General features: G+C 40.2%; 1 protein-coding gene across 16 annotated transcripts in view; it reads right to left on the bottom strand.

Annotated features, from left to right (window-relative positions):
- Nucleotides 1-13,526, bottom strand: part of OSBPL6 (oxysterol binding protein like 6) — a 228,556-nt gene that overhangs the window by 17,186 nt on the left and 197,844 nt on the right. For 13 of the 16 annotated variants that reach the window (XM_021075890.1, XM_021075883.1, XM_003483690.4 and 10 more), the window contains 2 exons: nucleotides 6,191-6,298; nucleotides 4,414-4,551 (listed from right to left, as the gene is read on the bottom strand). In XM_021075890.1, the coding sequence (XP_020931549.1) occupies nucleotides 4,414-4,551; nucleotides 6,191-6,298 (246 nt within the window). The remainder of the gene's footprint in view (nucleotides 1-4,413; nucleotides 4,552-6,190; nucleotides 6,299-13,526) is intronic. The other 3 variants (XM_021075894.1, XM_021075891.1, XM_003133511.6) reach the window with 1 other exon arrangement.

The following is a 13,526-nucleotide window of genomic DNA, read 5'->3' as shown; positions in this document are numbered from 1 at the left end:
TTTTTGCCATTTCTTGGGCCACTCCCGAGGCATATGGGAGGTTCCCAGGCTAGGGGTCGAATCGGAGCTGTAACCACCAGTTTATGCCAGGGCCACAGCAACTCGGCATCTGAGCCGCGTCTGCGACCACCACAGCTCACGGCAACGCCGGATCGTTAACCCACTGAGCAAGGGCAGGGATCGAACCAGCAACCTCATGGTTCCTAGTCAGATTCGTTAACCACTGCGCCATGACGGGAAGTCCCAAAAACAACGTCTTTTTCTGATTTGTATTTTCCCACTGCAGCAGGCTTCCAGTTCCCACTGATGCCAACAAAGTGGAAGGTTAAACCATCAAGCCCATGAATGAAATAAAGTAAAGCCCGATAGAAATAAAGTAAATCAAACTCTTCCATGTGATTTCTCTGAAAAAAGCTAATAACACCCAATTATGTTAGAGGAGACAAATGCCTGCCTGAACCTGATTTGTGGTGCATGTGTGTTTTTTATTTTGTTTTGTTTTTTGACTTCTTAGGGCCACACTCGCACCATATGGAAGTTCCCAGGCTAGGGATTGAATCAGAGCTGTAGCTGCAGCCCTGCACCACAACCACAGCAACTTGGGATCTGAGCCACATCTGTGACCTACACAGAAGCTCAAGGCAATGCCACATCCTTAACTCACTGAGCGAGGCCAGGGACTGAACCTGCATCCTCATGGACACCAGTTGGGTTTGTTTCTGCGGAGCCGCAGTGGAAGTCCCACATGCGTGTTTATTACATGAGTGTTTAGAAGCTATAAACAATCTATTCGTCTTCAATTTCAAATCTCTCCCAAATGAATGTATGAGAGAAAAGGTCCAATGTCCATATCCATATAGAAAGGTCTATGTGAAATATAAAAGAATTCTACAATGCAAGTGGGCCCTGAGTGAGGTCTATATTATCATATGCATGAGTAGAAGCTAAGGCTGGTCAGTCTGGCCATGGTCCATCCTATACACAAAGTTAAAGCTCTGCAGTAGTATAATAAAACAATTAATATATATTTGTTTTCTTCTCCATGGTCAAGAAGTCCTAGAGCCAAATATTTCTCTTTAAGATGTTAAGGATTCCAAAGAGTTCGGGGAGTGTTTTTTCTAAATGTACCAGGCATGCAGTATTGCAGAAACAAATTTTAAAATAGAGGCAAGGAAGATCATTCTAGAACCAAGAAGAGCATTTTTTAGAAGAGGCTGCACATTCACTAAGGGAAGCATATTGGGAGACAGCACAGAAACAGGATTTTTCTCTCAGTCATGGAAAAATGTTAATATAAGGCAGAAAAGGCTCAGATGGCTCTCTGATTAATCACATGTTAAGGTGCTCTTAGCATTCCCTTCTTCCTTCATTCAGTTGGCAAATATTTATTGAGTTCCTCAGTAGGACTGTTCTAGTGCTGGGGACCGAGTGGTAGAATTGCAGCCCTAACTCTGGTGTGGGAGACACACAACAAACATGAAACATCTATGTTGTTAGAGAGTGATAAGCATGAACTCAGGAAGAGGCATATGAAAGGTCGGGGATGAGGAGGAAACGGTAGCTGTCCGAGGTCGAGAGGGCAGCCGGGGTAGGTTTCTCGGAAGGGGACTTTTGAACAGACTAAAGTGAGTGAGCGATTTGAACACGTGCACCAACCAGGATGGACGGTAAGTGCAAAGGCCCACCTTGCAGCTGCTACTAGGATTCTCACACCTACAGTAAACCAACCAGCTGGGCTTGCTGAGTCTGTTCTAAGGAGACAGGAAGAGCCTCTCATTACAAGGGAACTCATTTCATCACAAGGGGACTTAGACACTTGTGCAGATGAAGTTGCTTCAGTACCAAAGATCTAGTCGAAGGGGAAGAGCAACCTTGGGAACATTGAGGTGTCGGTTAGTTGGGTTTAACTCTTGGTCCAGCCTCTTCAAATACTTAAGAAAGAGTGTCGTGATAAAGGGAGGAGACAAGTAAGAAGAGTCATTTTATGAAAACCTGTTAAGATACAGTCACAAGGAATGAGTGTATAGTTTAGCACTTTCCAGTTTGGATTGTAGGAGAGTGTCACTCTCCTGGCTTCAGCAAAGGACAGGTGTTGTCTTTAACAAGGTGACAACTCCAGGAAGCACTCCGTTGGCTTCTGGAAGGTTCCAGAAGAACAGAGGTTATAAGATGCTGCAGCTTAGAGCGGAGATCAGATGATGGGTTTCTGTATGATAGGTACGGAGTTTAGATTGCTACCCTAAGGACAGTGGGGGACGAGGGGCAAGTTCACTTACCTCCATTTGCATTTTGGAAAGATTAATCAGGCTTCCCAAATAGATTCAAGGGGGCAAGAAGGGAGGCGGGAACACTACTTTGGAGATTGATAGGGTATTTTAGCTGGGGAGCTGATGGTGGATTGAATTGGAGTGGCAGCAGTGAAGCTACGGGAAAATGTAGGTATCTGAGAGCATTTGGGTGACAGAAATGAGTGAATTCCCTGAGTAAATCAAGGTGGGCGGCTGGGTGGTAGGAAGGGAGAGGAGTGGAGGGAATGCTGAAGAAACAGATATCTGATATGAACACTTGGATAGAAAAGCACTTAGATAAGCAATATGAGACATATGGGTAAGCTTGTATTTTTTCCGTGTGTGTGTGTGTGTGTGTGTGTGTGTGTGTAAGGGGGTTGTTGGTTAATTCATCTGGACAGGTTGAATCAGAGGTCCTTTGGAGCACCCTGGTGGCCATGTCTCAGAGGCAGGTGGTTGGATGGATCCTGAGCTGATGATTCCTGCTCTCTCTTCAGACCTGCTTTCTCCTTAACTGACACATCCAAAAGGCTGCCAGATCACTCCCCTGAGAGGTCTGATAAAGTGAATGTATCATCCCCACGCCCCTCTGCCCTCCACCACCTTGCTCCTTCCTCTTGCCTGGACTCACACAATAACCTGTTTCACAGCCTCTTCATCTCTCGGCTGCCAGTGGCTGCAAGTGGCAACTGGTTGCTCAGTCAGGTGTGCCTCCCAGAAACTTAGAAATAGGGACATTAGGTTGCTCTCAGGGAGGTACACTATAAAGTCATCAGACGACAGGTCAAAGCCCAGAGAATGTACAGTCAAGTTTGTCTGAATGAATAAGGACAAAGACCTGGTTGGCAACGAGAGCCCAGAAAAGGGAGAGTCAGAAAAGAAAATGCTGGGAGCATGTCTCCAGCATGGTGGTCCCTGGCGGTGTGGAGACTGGCTCACAGACAAAATTCCCCACCCATGTAGCAGGGTATCCCTATGATGGAGATGAAAGTTTGGAGCTATTACATCCTGGTCCTGCCAGCCTTAAACTCACTCAACCCACTTCTCCAGTCTCATTCTTTCCTTGCTCACCAAACAACCTCCTGGCTTGAATTAGGCTTCCCAGGCAGACTTGCCCACAGGGGAAGAGACACAATCAGCAAGCATGATTGTTTTGTCCATCTGATAACAACAGTTATCACTATGAATAATTAAACCAGTTCTCCAGCTTGTGAATGGGCCTCTCTCTGAATGTGTTAATGTATAACTTGGAATCTGAGAGGCAGAGGCCTAACTCGGTGTGGTAATAAATTCAGATCAAGAATTTTATTTTACCTTTTCTACATTATAAAGTGATATATAAAGTGATATGTGTTCACGATTTCTTTCTGTTTTCCACTTATTTTGTTTCTAAAATTATTTAAAATTCCAAACATCCAAAAACAACTACTACTAATTGTCAGGATGTTTCCTTTCAATCCTTTTTCCATGCATATGGAAATAACATTAGCAACATTCATCTCCTTTTTGTAAAAATGCAGCACAGATTTGCAATCTCAAATGACAAAATTCTTATACAAGTGTGTGGGAAGGATTTTGGCTGCTTCTCCCATGCCAAAAAAAAAAAAGAAAAAAGAAAAAAAAATTCGAAGTGTACTTGAATAGCTTCAGTAAAAGAACTTCTGTAACCTGACCAAGGAAGAGATTGCTTGTTTCTAAGACCTTGCCAAGATTCACGAGCATGACAAGTAATCCAATAAGGCTCTTAGAATAGTGAGTGGTAACCTCCCAAACCCATAATTACCCAACTGGATATATGCTAGATGTTATCTTTCTAAGCTCAAATTCATGTCCCTGACAAAGATGTGTGTGTGTGTGTATGCACAAAACTGAATGGTAATTTTCTTATTCTCTTATTCTTCCCATATTTTATCAGTCTCCTTCTATAAAGAATTCTGTTATCAACTATTTGTTTACGCTAAAATATGAACTGTACCCGGAAAGTTAGAATAAACCTTGATTTTTGGCGTTGCTACTATTTGGACATCTTACTATGAGGTTTAAAAACAAAGTTCCACCGTCTTGCTTTCTTTAACCCAAACTCATGGTCAGCAGCAGTTGGGGCTGACACATCAAGGAACCTTACTTCATTCTCTGAGGAACTTGCAGAGAGGAGCACCTCCTGGGCATCGAAGAACTCAGAGACGGACTCTGACATGGAGAGGCGGCTCTCATTGGCTACTTGCTGCGACAGGGGGAGGCTGACATGGATTTGCTCACCAGCCTACAGAAGAGAAAAGCACATGGTATAATTGTTTTCCCCGGTGAGAATAACTATTTGTTCAATATTTGTACCAGCCAGATTTCTAGAAGAACTCCCACCATATGTTAAAAGAGTGGTGACCATAAGTAATTTTCATTGGCAACTGAGTAATGACTACTACATAAGTTTCCTTCCATGTGCCTAAAGAATCCAAAAGGTGCAGCTGGAAAGTGAGTGGATTTTAAGTCTCTGCTCAATTGATATTAAGCAGAATGTAACAGGTTAAGCCCCCATCAAACCCTGAATTAACTGTGGAAACAAGTTCATTATCATAAGCTTAGGCTTGTCATTACCAGTTATATTCTAACTCGTATACTACACCTCAAGAGTATTTGTAGAAACCACTGGAGATGTGCTAAAGAAATATTCTTCCAGACTAATTTTTGAGACAGAATATATAACAGTCATTTTGCGATTTGATCATGAAGCTTAGCCAATAAAACCTAGGATTGGAGTATTAAACCTTATTTCAAACTACTTTAATGCAGTAAATGATAATTATTGTTTTCAAGGAAGCCATTTAAGTTTCAGTCAGAAAAATATGTCAAAGAACTATAAAATATATATTTTAGTACACATTTCAGGTTGAAAAGAAGATTCAAACTGAGACTGTTGGCTGTTTTTTGAATGTTTTAGAAATAATTCTGGATTCTGGGCAGTTGAATGGGCTTAAATGTCATCAGAGATCATGGGACCCATGGAGGTGGATGGACACAGGGTGGGCAACTTACATCAAAGAGATGCTGTCTGGGGATGCCGTTTCCTAAGCATTAGATGGTAGGACCCTTACACCTGTAGATTTCTAGAAAAAAATGTATGTTTTGGGTGCAACTATGGCCTTAGGATTAAACTCTCACCTTGCTACATGAATTATTGTTGAAAAGTATAAATTCTGTGGCTAAAAATAATAATTTTATAAAGAATTATAAACAGAACTACACACTCAAGTTCAGCTCATATACTGAATGTTCTCCTATCCCTTACCATTGCTTCAAAAATTTTCTGAAAAATGGAATAACAGTACCTACCTCAGAGAGCTGTTGGGAGTGTCAGATGAGATAACACATGTAAAGTGGGTTAGCATAATGCCAGGCATGTAGTAAGCATTCACTTGCCATGTGTTAGCTAGAAATTATTAGCATCATCGTAAGCAGTAGCTGCAGCAGCACTATTAGTACTGTCTTAGCAAGGTCAGGTGGCTTCTCTTTTAACTAGGACTTTTCAAACAAACCATAAGGAAACTTTTGTTTAGCACCTTCTCAACTAAAAGTATTTGTTTCAACATGTTATAAGCTACTGATGATAGTGACCATTTCAAAGGAAGACTGAGACAAAATTCACAAGCTAGAATATATATAAACTAGATATTCAGTGGCATCAGAGGAACACAGGAACAAATAAAAATGACAATTAATCACCCAGGATAAATGATGTCAACTCAGGTACATCCTTCACTCCAAAGAACACTGAACTGTCAGCAACACAAATATTTATGCAGGGAATTTTATTAGAAGTGAAAGAACTGTATACAAATAAATGTATACAGGAGGTTTAGATGCTTTAAAATAAGTACTTTACATCTATTAACAATGAGTCTTACCTCATCAGGGCTAGGAATAATATTTACACTGACAACCTGATCACAAATAATAGATTCTGAGTGTATTCTGTTCAACCGACTCCTTAGTTCAGCATTCTGGTTGAGTGCCTTAAAATAACAAAAACCACACATGTAATTTCAAATTATTAAACAAGCATAAAACAGAACAAGTGCACATGAGACAACATAGTCTATGATGCTCTTAGCTGTAACTTCTGAAGCCACCATAGGCCAGATCCTACTAGTCAGAAGGAAATAAATGGCTCATAATTAAGGTATTCATCGTTTGCAATATAAGACTACTGCTTGGTAGGTTAGTGGGTTGAAAGAGTTCACAGATTTCATAAAAATGATTCATGGCATTTTCTCTCTTTTAGAGTCAGGCCCATTACATCCAAGCCCAGTCTACCACCACATATATATCACATTTTATACCCTAGGATAAAAACTATTGATTCTTTTTATTTTTTCTTTTTATTTTTGGTTCTAGTTGCTAAAGTATGGGAGTTGTTTCAAAGCCAGATAATTATCTTTAAAATTATTTGGAAATGGAATGAACAATGAACTGGCTTTATATTTTATAGAGTTATATTTTAGTCTGGTAAAAGAAAATAGTTGTATTTTGACAGTACATTAAAACTAATTCAAGTGTAGACCAAAGGTGCCTTCACTGGACAGTGCAGACATTGACAAGCATATAAAGAACATATCACAGAAGGCAAACTAACTCCAAACTATCTGCTTCCCACGACTTTTGCCATGCCCTAAGTCGGCATCAATAAAACATCATCTGCTACACCCCAGTGTAGCGTGTATGGTGAAAGAGCACAGCTTTACATAAGCATGGGCTCCCAAAATGGATGGAGGTACATGCATCACATTAGTGCATAGAAACCTGTTCCATATACGTAAGACACATGTAGCTAATGGGATTACATCAAGTCTCAAGTAAAAGACCTTTGGGAGGACAAAGCCCAGCAAAAAGCTGGACAGCTCCTTTCCTTCCATTAAAACCAGCAATGAGAAGACAGAAGTGGATATTTCAGAGTGAATGATATGCGTCCAGACGTACTGAAGAGGGCACCTGCCCCAGGGAGTGAGGATTCAGCTTTTCTTCATAAGGAGCCAGTGACTACAGGAAACCGATGCATATACAAATGTAACATTATAACTGTAACTCTGTACCTATTAAAGCACTGGGGATAAATTACAAAGTGGCTAAACCTCACATTTGCATTGAGCAGTGGCATAGTCCTTGAGCATGGAGCTCAGAACAGCCTGGCCCCCGTCCCTTCAACCAGCTTTTGTGTTTTAAAAAGAAAACTGTTTTCTTGCAGCTCCTGGCTTTTGGTTAAAGCCTTTAGAACCAGTTTTTAAAACATGTGTCAAACAGAACACCCTTGGTCTTGTGGGCTGTCAAGTATCAATGGACTAAAGATGGACACAGACCCTACAGTCATTATGTTTGCAGGGAGAAGCAAATGTGTGTCCAGTTCTCTGAGAAAACCGGGACATGTTAGTGAGAAAAAAAAGGTGATTACTTTTTTAGTAAATATACCATGTGCTTCCTAATACCTTTGTATTCTGCAAAAGTGCTCAGAATCATTTTTCTTGGAGCAAAATCTCAAATGCTTAAAATATATATATCCCTTCTATCCTTTGTGGCTACTTTACATATGCTTATTTGTTCTTCATCATTTCTCTGTCCACAAAATACTGAAAGTCATCTTCATTACTGAAACCAGGTATATTCTGTTGTCTAGGAAGAAGGAGGCCTTGTTGTAGGTTGTTTGATGGTTTTAATTGCAGGATGACAGTCATCAACCTCAGAGTTTCACACAAACCTCAATTGAGGGTTCCTCCAAAGTGACTGCACCTTCTGATGCCACTGGAACAGAGTTAACAAAACAACCCCACAAAGACTCAAGGGCAAGGCTAAGTAGTGTTTTTTCCTCAGGGTGGGAGTTTTAAAATCAGTTTTCCATTTATAAAGAAACCTATAGAATTGTTTGCTTTGGATATTAAAGACAGCTAATTCTCATTTAAGCTCTCATCTCATCCAATATTCACTAAATGTGATCCTGCCTACAGGTGTGTATGAAGGTGCACAAGGTGGCCTCTAGCGGATAATAGGAAATGAGTTGACAATTAAAGGACTATTGTATTAATAATATATATGTATATATGCAGTGGTAGAAACATTGTTACATAGCACGGAAAAGCATGGAAATAAATACTATTCCAACTCTGACAACCCCCAGGGTAAAAAGTGGAAGCAGACAAGGAGCATGCAATGGCTCGTTTCTGTGCACCTTGCCAGGGCGGCTCCTCCTTTTGCCTTGATCACACAGGCTGTTTTGGAAGTTGGCTACAAGTGAGCACCATGAGCTTGTGTGGGGTAGTGCCCCCAGGGAGCGCTCTGGACCACATCTGTTATTTCCCTCCCTGAGGCTCAACTATTTTCTCTGTAATGATATCATGGAAACGGCTTTGGGAACACTGAGGAATATGGGTATTTTCAGTGGAATGACACTATTAGTGGTAATTAACATAGGAGAGCCCAGCGCATGGCAGAAACAATGTGCGGAATGCACCCAAGGAGCCTGTAGAGTGAAGCAGGGAAAAGGAGGCACATCGCCAGGCACTTGAACCAGCAAGAAAAGCCATGGAAACTTGTAAGTAATAACATTGCTCTATTAGTGGCCTAGGGGGCCAAGGCTTAACAGGCAGGAAGCACCCTGGGGCTCAGGAGCCCTGCCTAGATTCTTTAGTAAGTCTCACTATTTGCTTCCATGAGTGAGCTCAGAGCCCACTACAAACTCTCTGCAAACTATCCTCATGTCCCCAAACCTCATGTCCCTCACACACATGCAAGTGTCACGCAGCCACACATCAGTCCCGACCAAGCTATAAAAGAAGTTACCATTTTGAAGTTCTAGCCAGCACTAATTGCGCCCCAATCCTCACCTCCTTGGCTAAGAATTTACCTTAGACTGGGTGGGACTCTGGCATAACATATACATATTACTGAATGGAACTGCGGGTTCTGGGAAGAAACACAGAAGCCTGGTGGCTGGAGAAGGATATGAAATATATGGCAAGATGGAACTATCGGAAGACTTAAACTCTTTAGATAAAAGCAAAACTGGTTCAAAAGGGGTGAGAAGATGTGTACGAAAATGGTGAAAGCTAGAGCTATCAAGAACCAAATCCTGGATAGCTCTTAAAAAGGACCTCTTTTTTTAAAAAAAAATTTTAAATAAACAAATTCTATTATAGTGCATTTGGAAAATGAAAAAAGTAGAAAAATATTTTTAAAAATTCATACCTTAATACTTAACCAACCAATTTTTGGTGGCTTGGTATATTTCTTTCAAGGTTTTTTTCCCTATGGATTTTTCACATTATTTAACGGGAACATACTTACATCCTGTTTTTCACTTATTCTTTGCATATAGATATATACGATGTTGCAAACTCTTCAGAAATGTGATTTTAAAAATCGCAAACTAAGTGGTTATTTTCTACTCTTGGGCACTTATGCTGTTATTGAATTTTACTAGAATAAAAAATGTTGCCATAAATGATGATGTATGTGCTGGTTTTCTACATTCAGCATTAGTCCCTTAGACGACATATATCAGCCATGGACCAAAGGGTCAAAGAATGAAATGTTTTTAAGGCTTTTAATAAATATTGCCAAATTATCCAAAATGACATCAATGTGGAGATCCTGGATAGCTAAAAAAAGACATAAAGGATTCTATGGAGAATATCTTCAAACACAAAAATTTGGCCAAGTCTCAGGGAACTGTGAAATTTAGGAACAAAATATACTTAAAACTTTTATCCCAACACAGAATATTTATTTATTCATTTATCTATCTATCTATCTATCTATCTATCTATCTATCTATCTATCTATCCATCCATCCATCCATCTATCTATCTATTTGGTATTTTTAGGGCCACACCCGCAGCATATGGGGGTTCTCAGGTAGGGGTTGAATCAGAGCTGTAGCCGCTGGCCTATCCACAGCCACAGCAATGCCAGATCTGAGCCACATCTGAGACCTACACCACAGCTCATGGCAACACTGGATCCTTAACCCACTGAGCAAGGCCAGAGATCGAACCTGCATCCTCTGGATATTAGTCAGATTTGTTTCCGCTAAGCAATGACAGGAACTCCCCAGAACATTTATTTTGGATGTATAAAATGTAGACAGGATGGTAAGAACTATGACTGGGATTTTAATTATGCTGCTGTGTGCCTTAAGCCAATGTTTTGCTTACATTCCCATATATACAACATTTCAAGGGGCACCATCCCTCAATATTAACACCTCTGAAGCACTGGTCATTTAACTGACAATATTTTTCTTTCTTAGGAGTGTGCAGAATGAGGGCACATCTAACACTTGCTGCCATATTGATTTAATGACATACAGTAATTCCAATGGAGTACAAGGGTCATATTCTGCTGCTGACATTTGTATGGACCCAACACCTCATGCATACAGTACAAGCTGTACACAAACTCTGGAGCCAGAAATCAAACTAGTAACAGTGGAGTTCCTGTCATGGCTCAGTGGAAATAAATCTGACTAGCATTCATGAGGCCGCAGGTTCCATCCCTGGCCTTGCTCAGTAGGTTAAGGATCTGGCGTTGCTGTGAACTGTGGTGAAGGTTGAAAATGTGGCTCAGATTCCATGTTACTGGGGCTGTGGTGTAGGCCAGTGGCTACAGATCCAATTCAACACTTATCCAATTCGACCCCTAGCTGGGGAACCTCCATATGCCGTGAGTGTGGCCCTAAAATGATAAAAACAAAAAACAAACCCCCTAAAAACCCCCAAAACAAAAACTCTAGTAACAGTGACAAAGTGTAATGTATTGAAGACAGACTCAAGGTGAATCTTTTATTATAGTAATCTAGGGGGCTGAGTTTACCTTAGTGCCCCCTCTCTCTCTCTCTCTCTCTATATATATATATGTATACTATGTGATTTTGGTGTTCAGGATACTACATGAAATTACAGCTGATATGAAATAAAGTCATTTATAAAGGGATAGATGCCACATAAAATACCTTGTCCTCAGGTGGGAATCCAACATCTATGCTGCCTTTTGGGTGTAAAAGTTTACTTTTAAAGTTTTATGGAGTAAAATAACAAAATTATGTATGTCTTTGTATACACAGAGATCAGGGATGAAACATTACTTTAGAAGAGAAATTTGTTATTCTGTTCAGCCTTGCAAATTATTATATGCCCAAGGCAGGTAACAATTTATCCTGAGCATGTAGTGAAGAATGCTAATTTTATATATGTTATTTTGCTATGTGCCTACTAAAGGGATAGTGGAATCTGCCAAGTCGATATATTTAAAAGCATTATTGAAAAGCAGCATTTTAATCATTAGACATATATCAAATAGGACTTAACATCAAATTAAAAAATGTTAGACTAGGAGTTCCTGTCATGGCACAGGGGAAACAAATCTAATTAGGAATCATGAGGTTGAGGGTTCAATCCCTGCCCTTGCTCAGTGGATTAAGGATCTGGCATTGCCGTGAGCTATGGTATAGATTGCAGATGCTGCTCTGATCCTGTGTTGCTGTGGCTGCAGTGTAGGACCACAGCTGCAGCTCTGATTCTACCCCTTGCCTGGGAACTTCCATATATATGCCATGGGTGCAGCCCTGAAAAGCAAAATAAATAAATAAATAAAAATAAATAAAAATGTTAGACTAATCTAAGAAGTTATTTAACCATAGTTCTCCCTCCTTCTCTTTCTTGGGGGAGACTTGGCTTGGTAACTGTTCATTAAAGAAATAGCTGGAGTTAAACCTGTGGCGCAGTGGGTTAAGGATCTGGTGTTGTCACTTCAGCGGCTAGGGTCACTGCTCTAGCATAGGTTCAATCCCTGGCCCAGGGATTTCCACATGCCATGGGCACAGCCAAAAAAAAAAAAAAAAAAAAAAAAATCCTACTTCAATGTGAAGTTATATTTTATATAAAAAGATACTCAGAACAGCTGTCTCAGTGTACTCAAGCTATTGCATATCTTGTTAAATCCTAAGTGTGATATTTAAAGAGGCACAATGAAAATTATAGTTAGTCAAACATAATGGTTCCATTACTTAATTGTTTCCCATCTTCAATGTCCCCTTATCTGCTACTTCCTTCCCTTCATGATATAAACATACTGAGATGACTGCCATATTCCAAGGCTGACTTTTAGCTCATATATCATTTGCTGCTAAGTCAGATCCTGTTAACCTTTTCCTTCTTGAGATTATCAGACCTTAATCTCAATCATCATCACAAATTTGTCAGTTGTTTCCTCTGGGTTTCCATCAAAGGATCCTCTCTCTCTCTATTTTTTTTATTTTATTTTAAAGTTTGACTTTTAAATACTAACATTCTCTATGGCAGCACCACTGACCTCTTTTATTCTGATTGAAAACACAACTTATCAACATCTATAAAATCACCAATATTCTGGGGTACCCACATCTTTCTCTCTAGCTAAGGCCTCTCTCCTGAGCCCTAGAGCTCAGGAGGATACAACCTGCCAATGGGAAGGTATGTATAGACACAAGCATATGAACATAGCTAAACTGCTCTGATAACACAGAACTGGAAGCAATGAACTCTCTACTGGATAAGGATAACTATCTTTATGGCTCCAAATTATGTTCACATGTTTTTGGTTAAACAAACAAAATATAACAGTCAAAAAACAACAAAAATTGATTGAGGTTCTAAGTCTAGATGCAAATAAATACGTTTAGACAAGAGAAGGAAATAGTTAACCTAAAGCATGCACAGGTGATGTGGTTTCACTTTTAGCAGGTTAGTAATATCTGCTGCTGGTGGATCAAGGACCGATTTTTTCACGAAGCCTAATTTCTTGCTCTGCTCACGTGCAGGGAGCTCTCATTTCTCTGAACACCAGAGCCCTGGAAATCCGCACTACCCATGTGCTGCTCAGAATGGACTACATTGTGGTCCATTTAACTATTTCCTGAGTAAATACCTCTCATTTCACTAGTCAGAGCATGAGCTTCCTGGGAACGTGGCCAGGGCTACTTTTATCTTGGGGTCCTATAGCTTGCGCTACACCTAACATATAGGAGTTGAGTGAAACACAATGAATACATGAATGAACAAATGAAAATTTCTCTTCCTCATCATTTCTAATCTCCCCTCATCTCCCAAACCTACACCTGTTTACCATTCTCTGTCATGTCAACAAGCAAATACAAGCAAGCCAGCCAGAAACGAGCACATTTTCTTATTTGTCTTAAGACAAGCTCATCTCATACCA

The sequence above is a fragment of the Sus scrofa genome, chromosome 15 (genome assembly GCF_000003025.6).
Source record: "Sus scrofa isolate TJ Tabasco breed Duroc chromosome 15, Sscrofa11.1, whole genome shotgun sequence".
Lineage (NCBI taxonomy): Eukaryota > Metazoa > Chordata > Mammalia > Artiodactyla > Suidae > Sus > Sus scrofa.
Note: the sequence above shows the minus strand (reverse complement) of the source record. Positions and strands in the feature narration are given on the sequence as shown.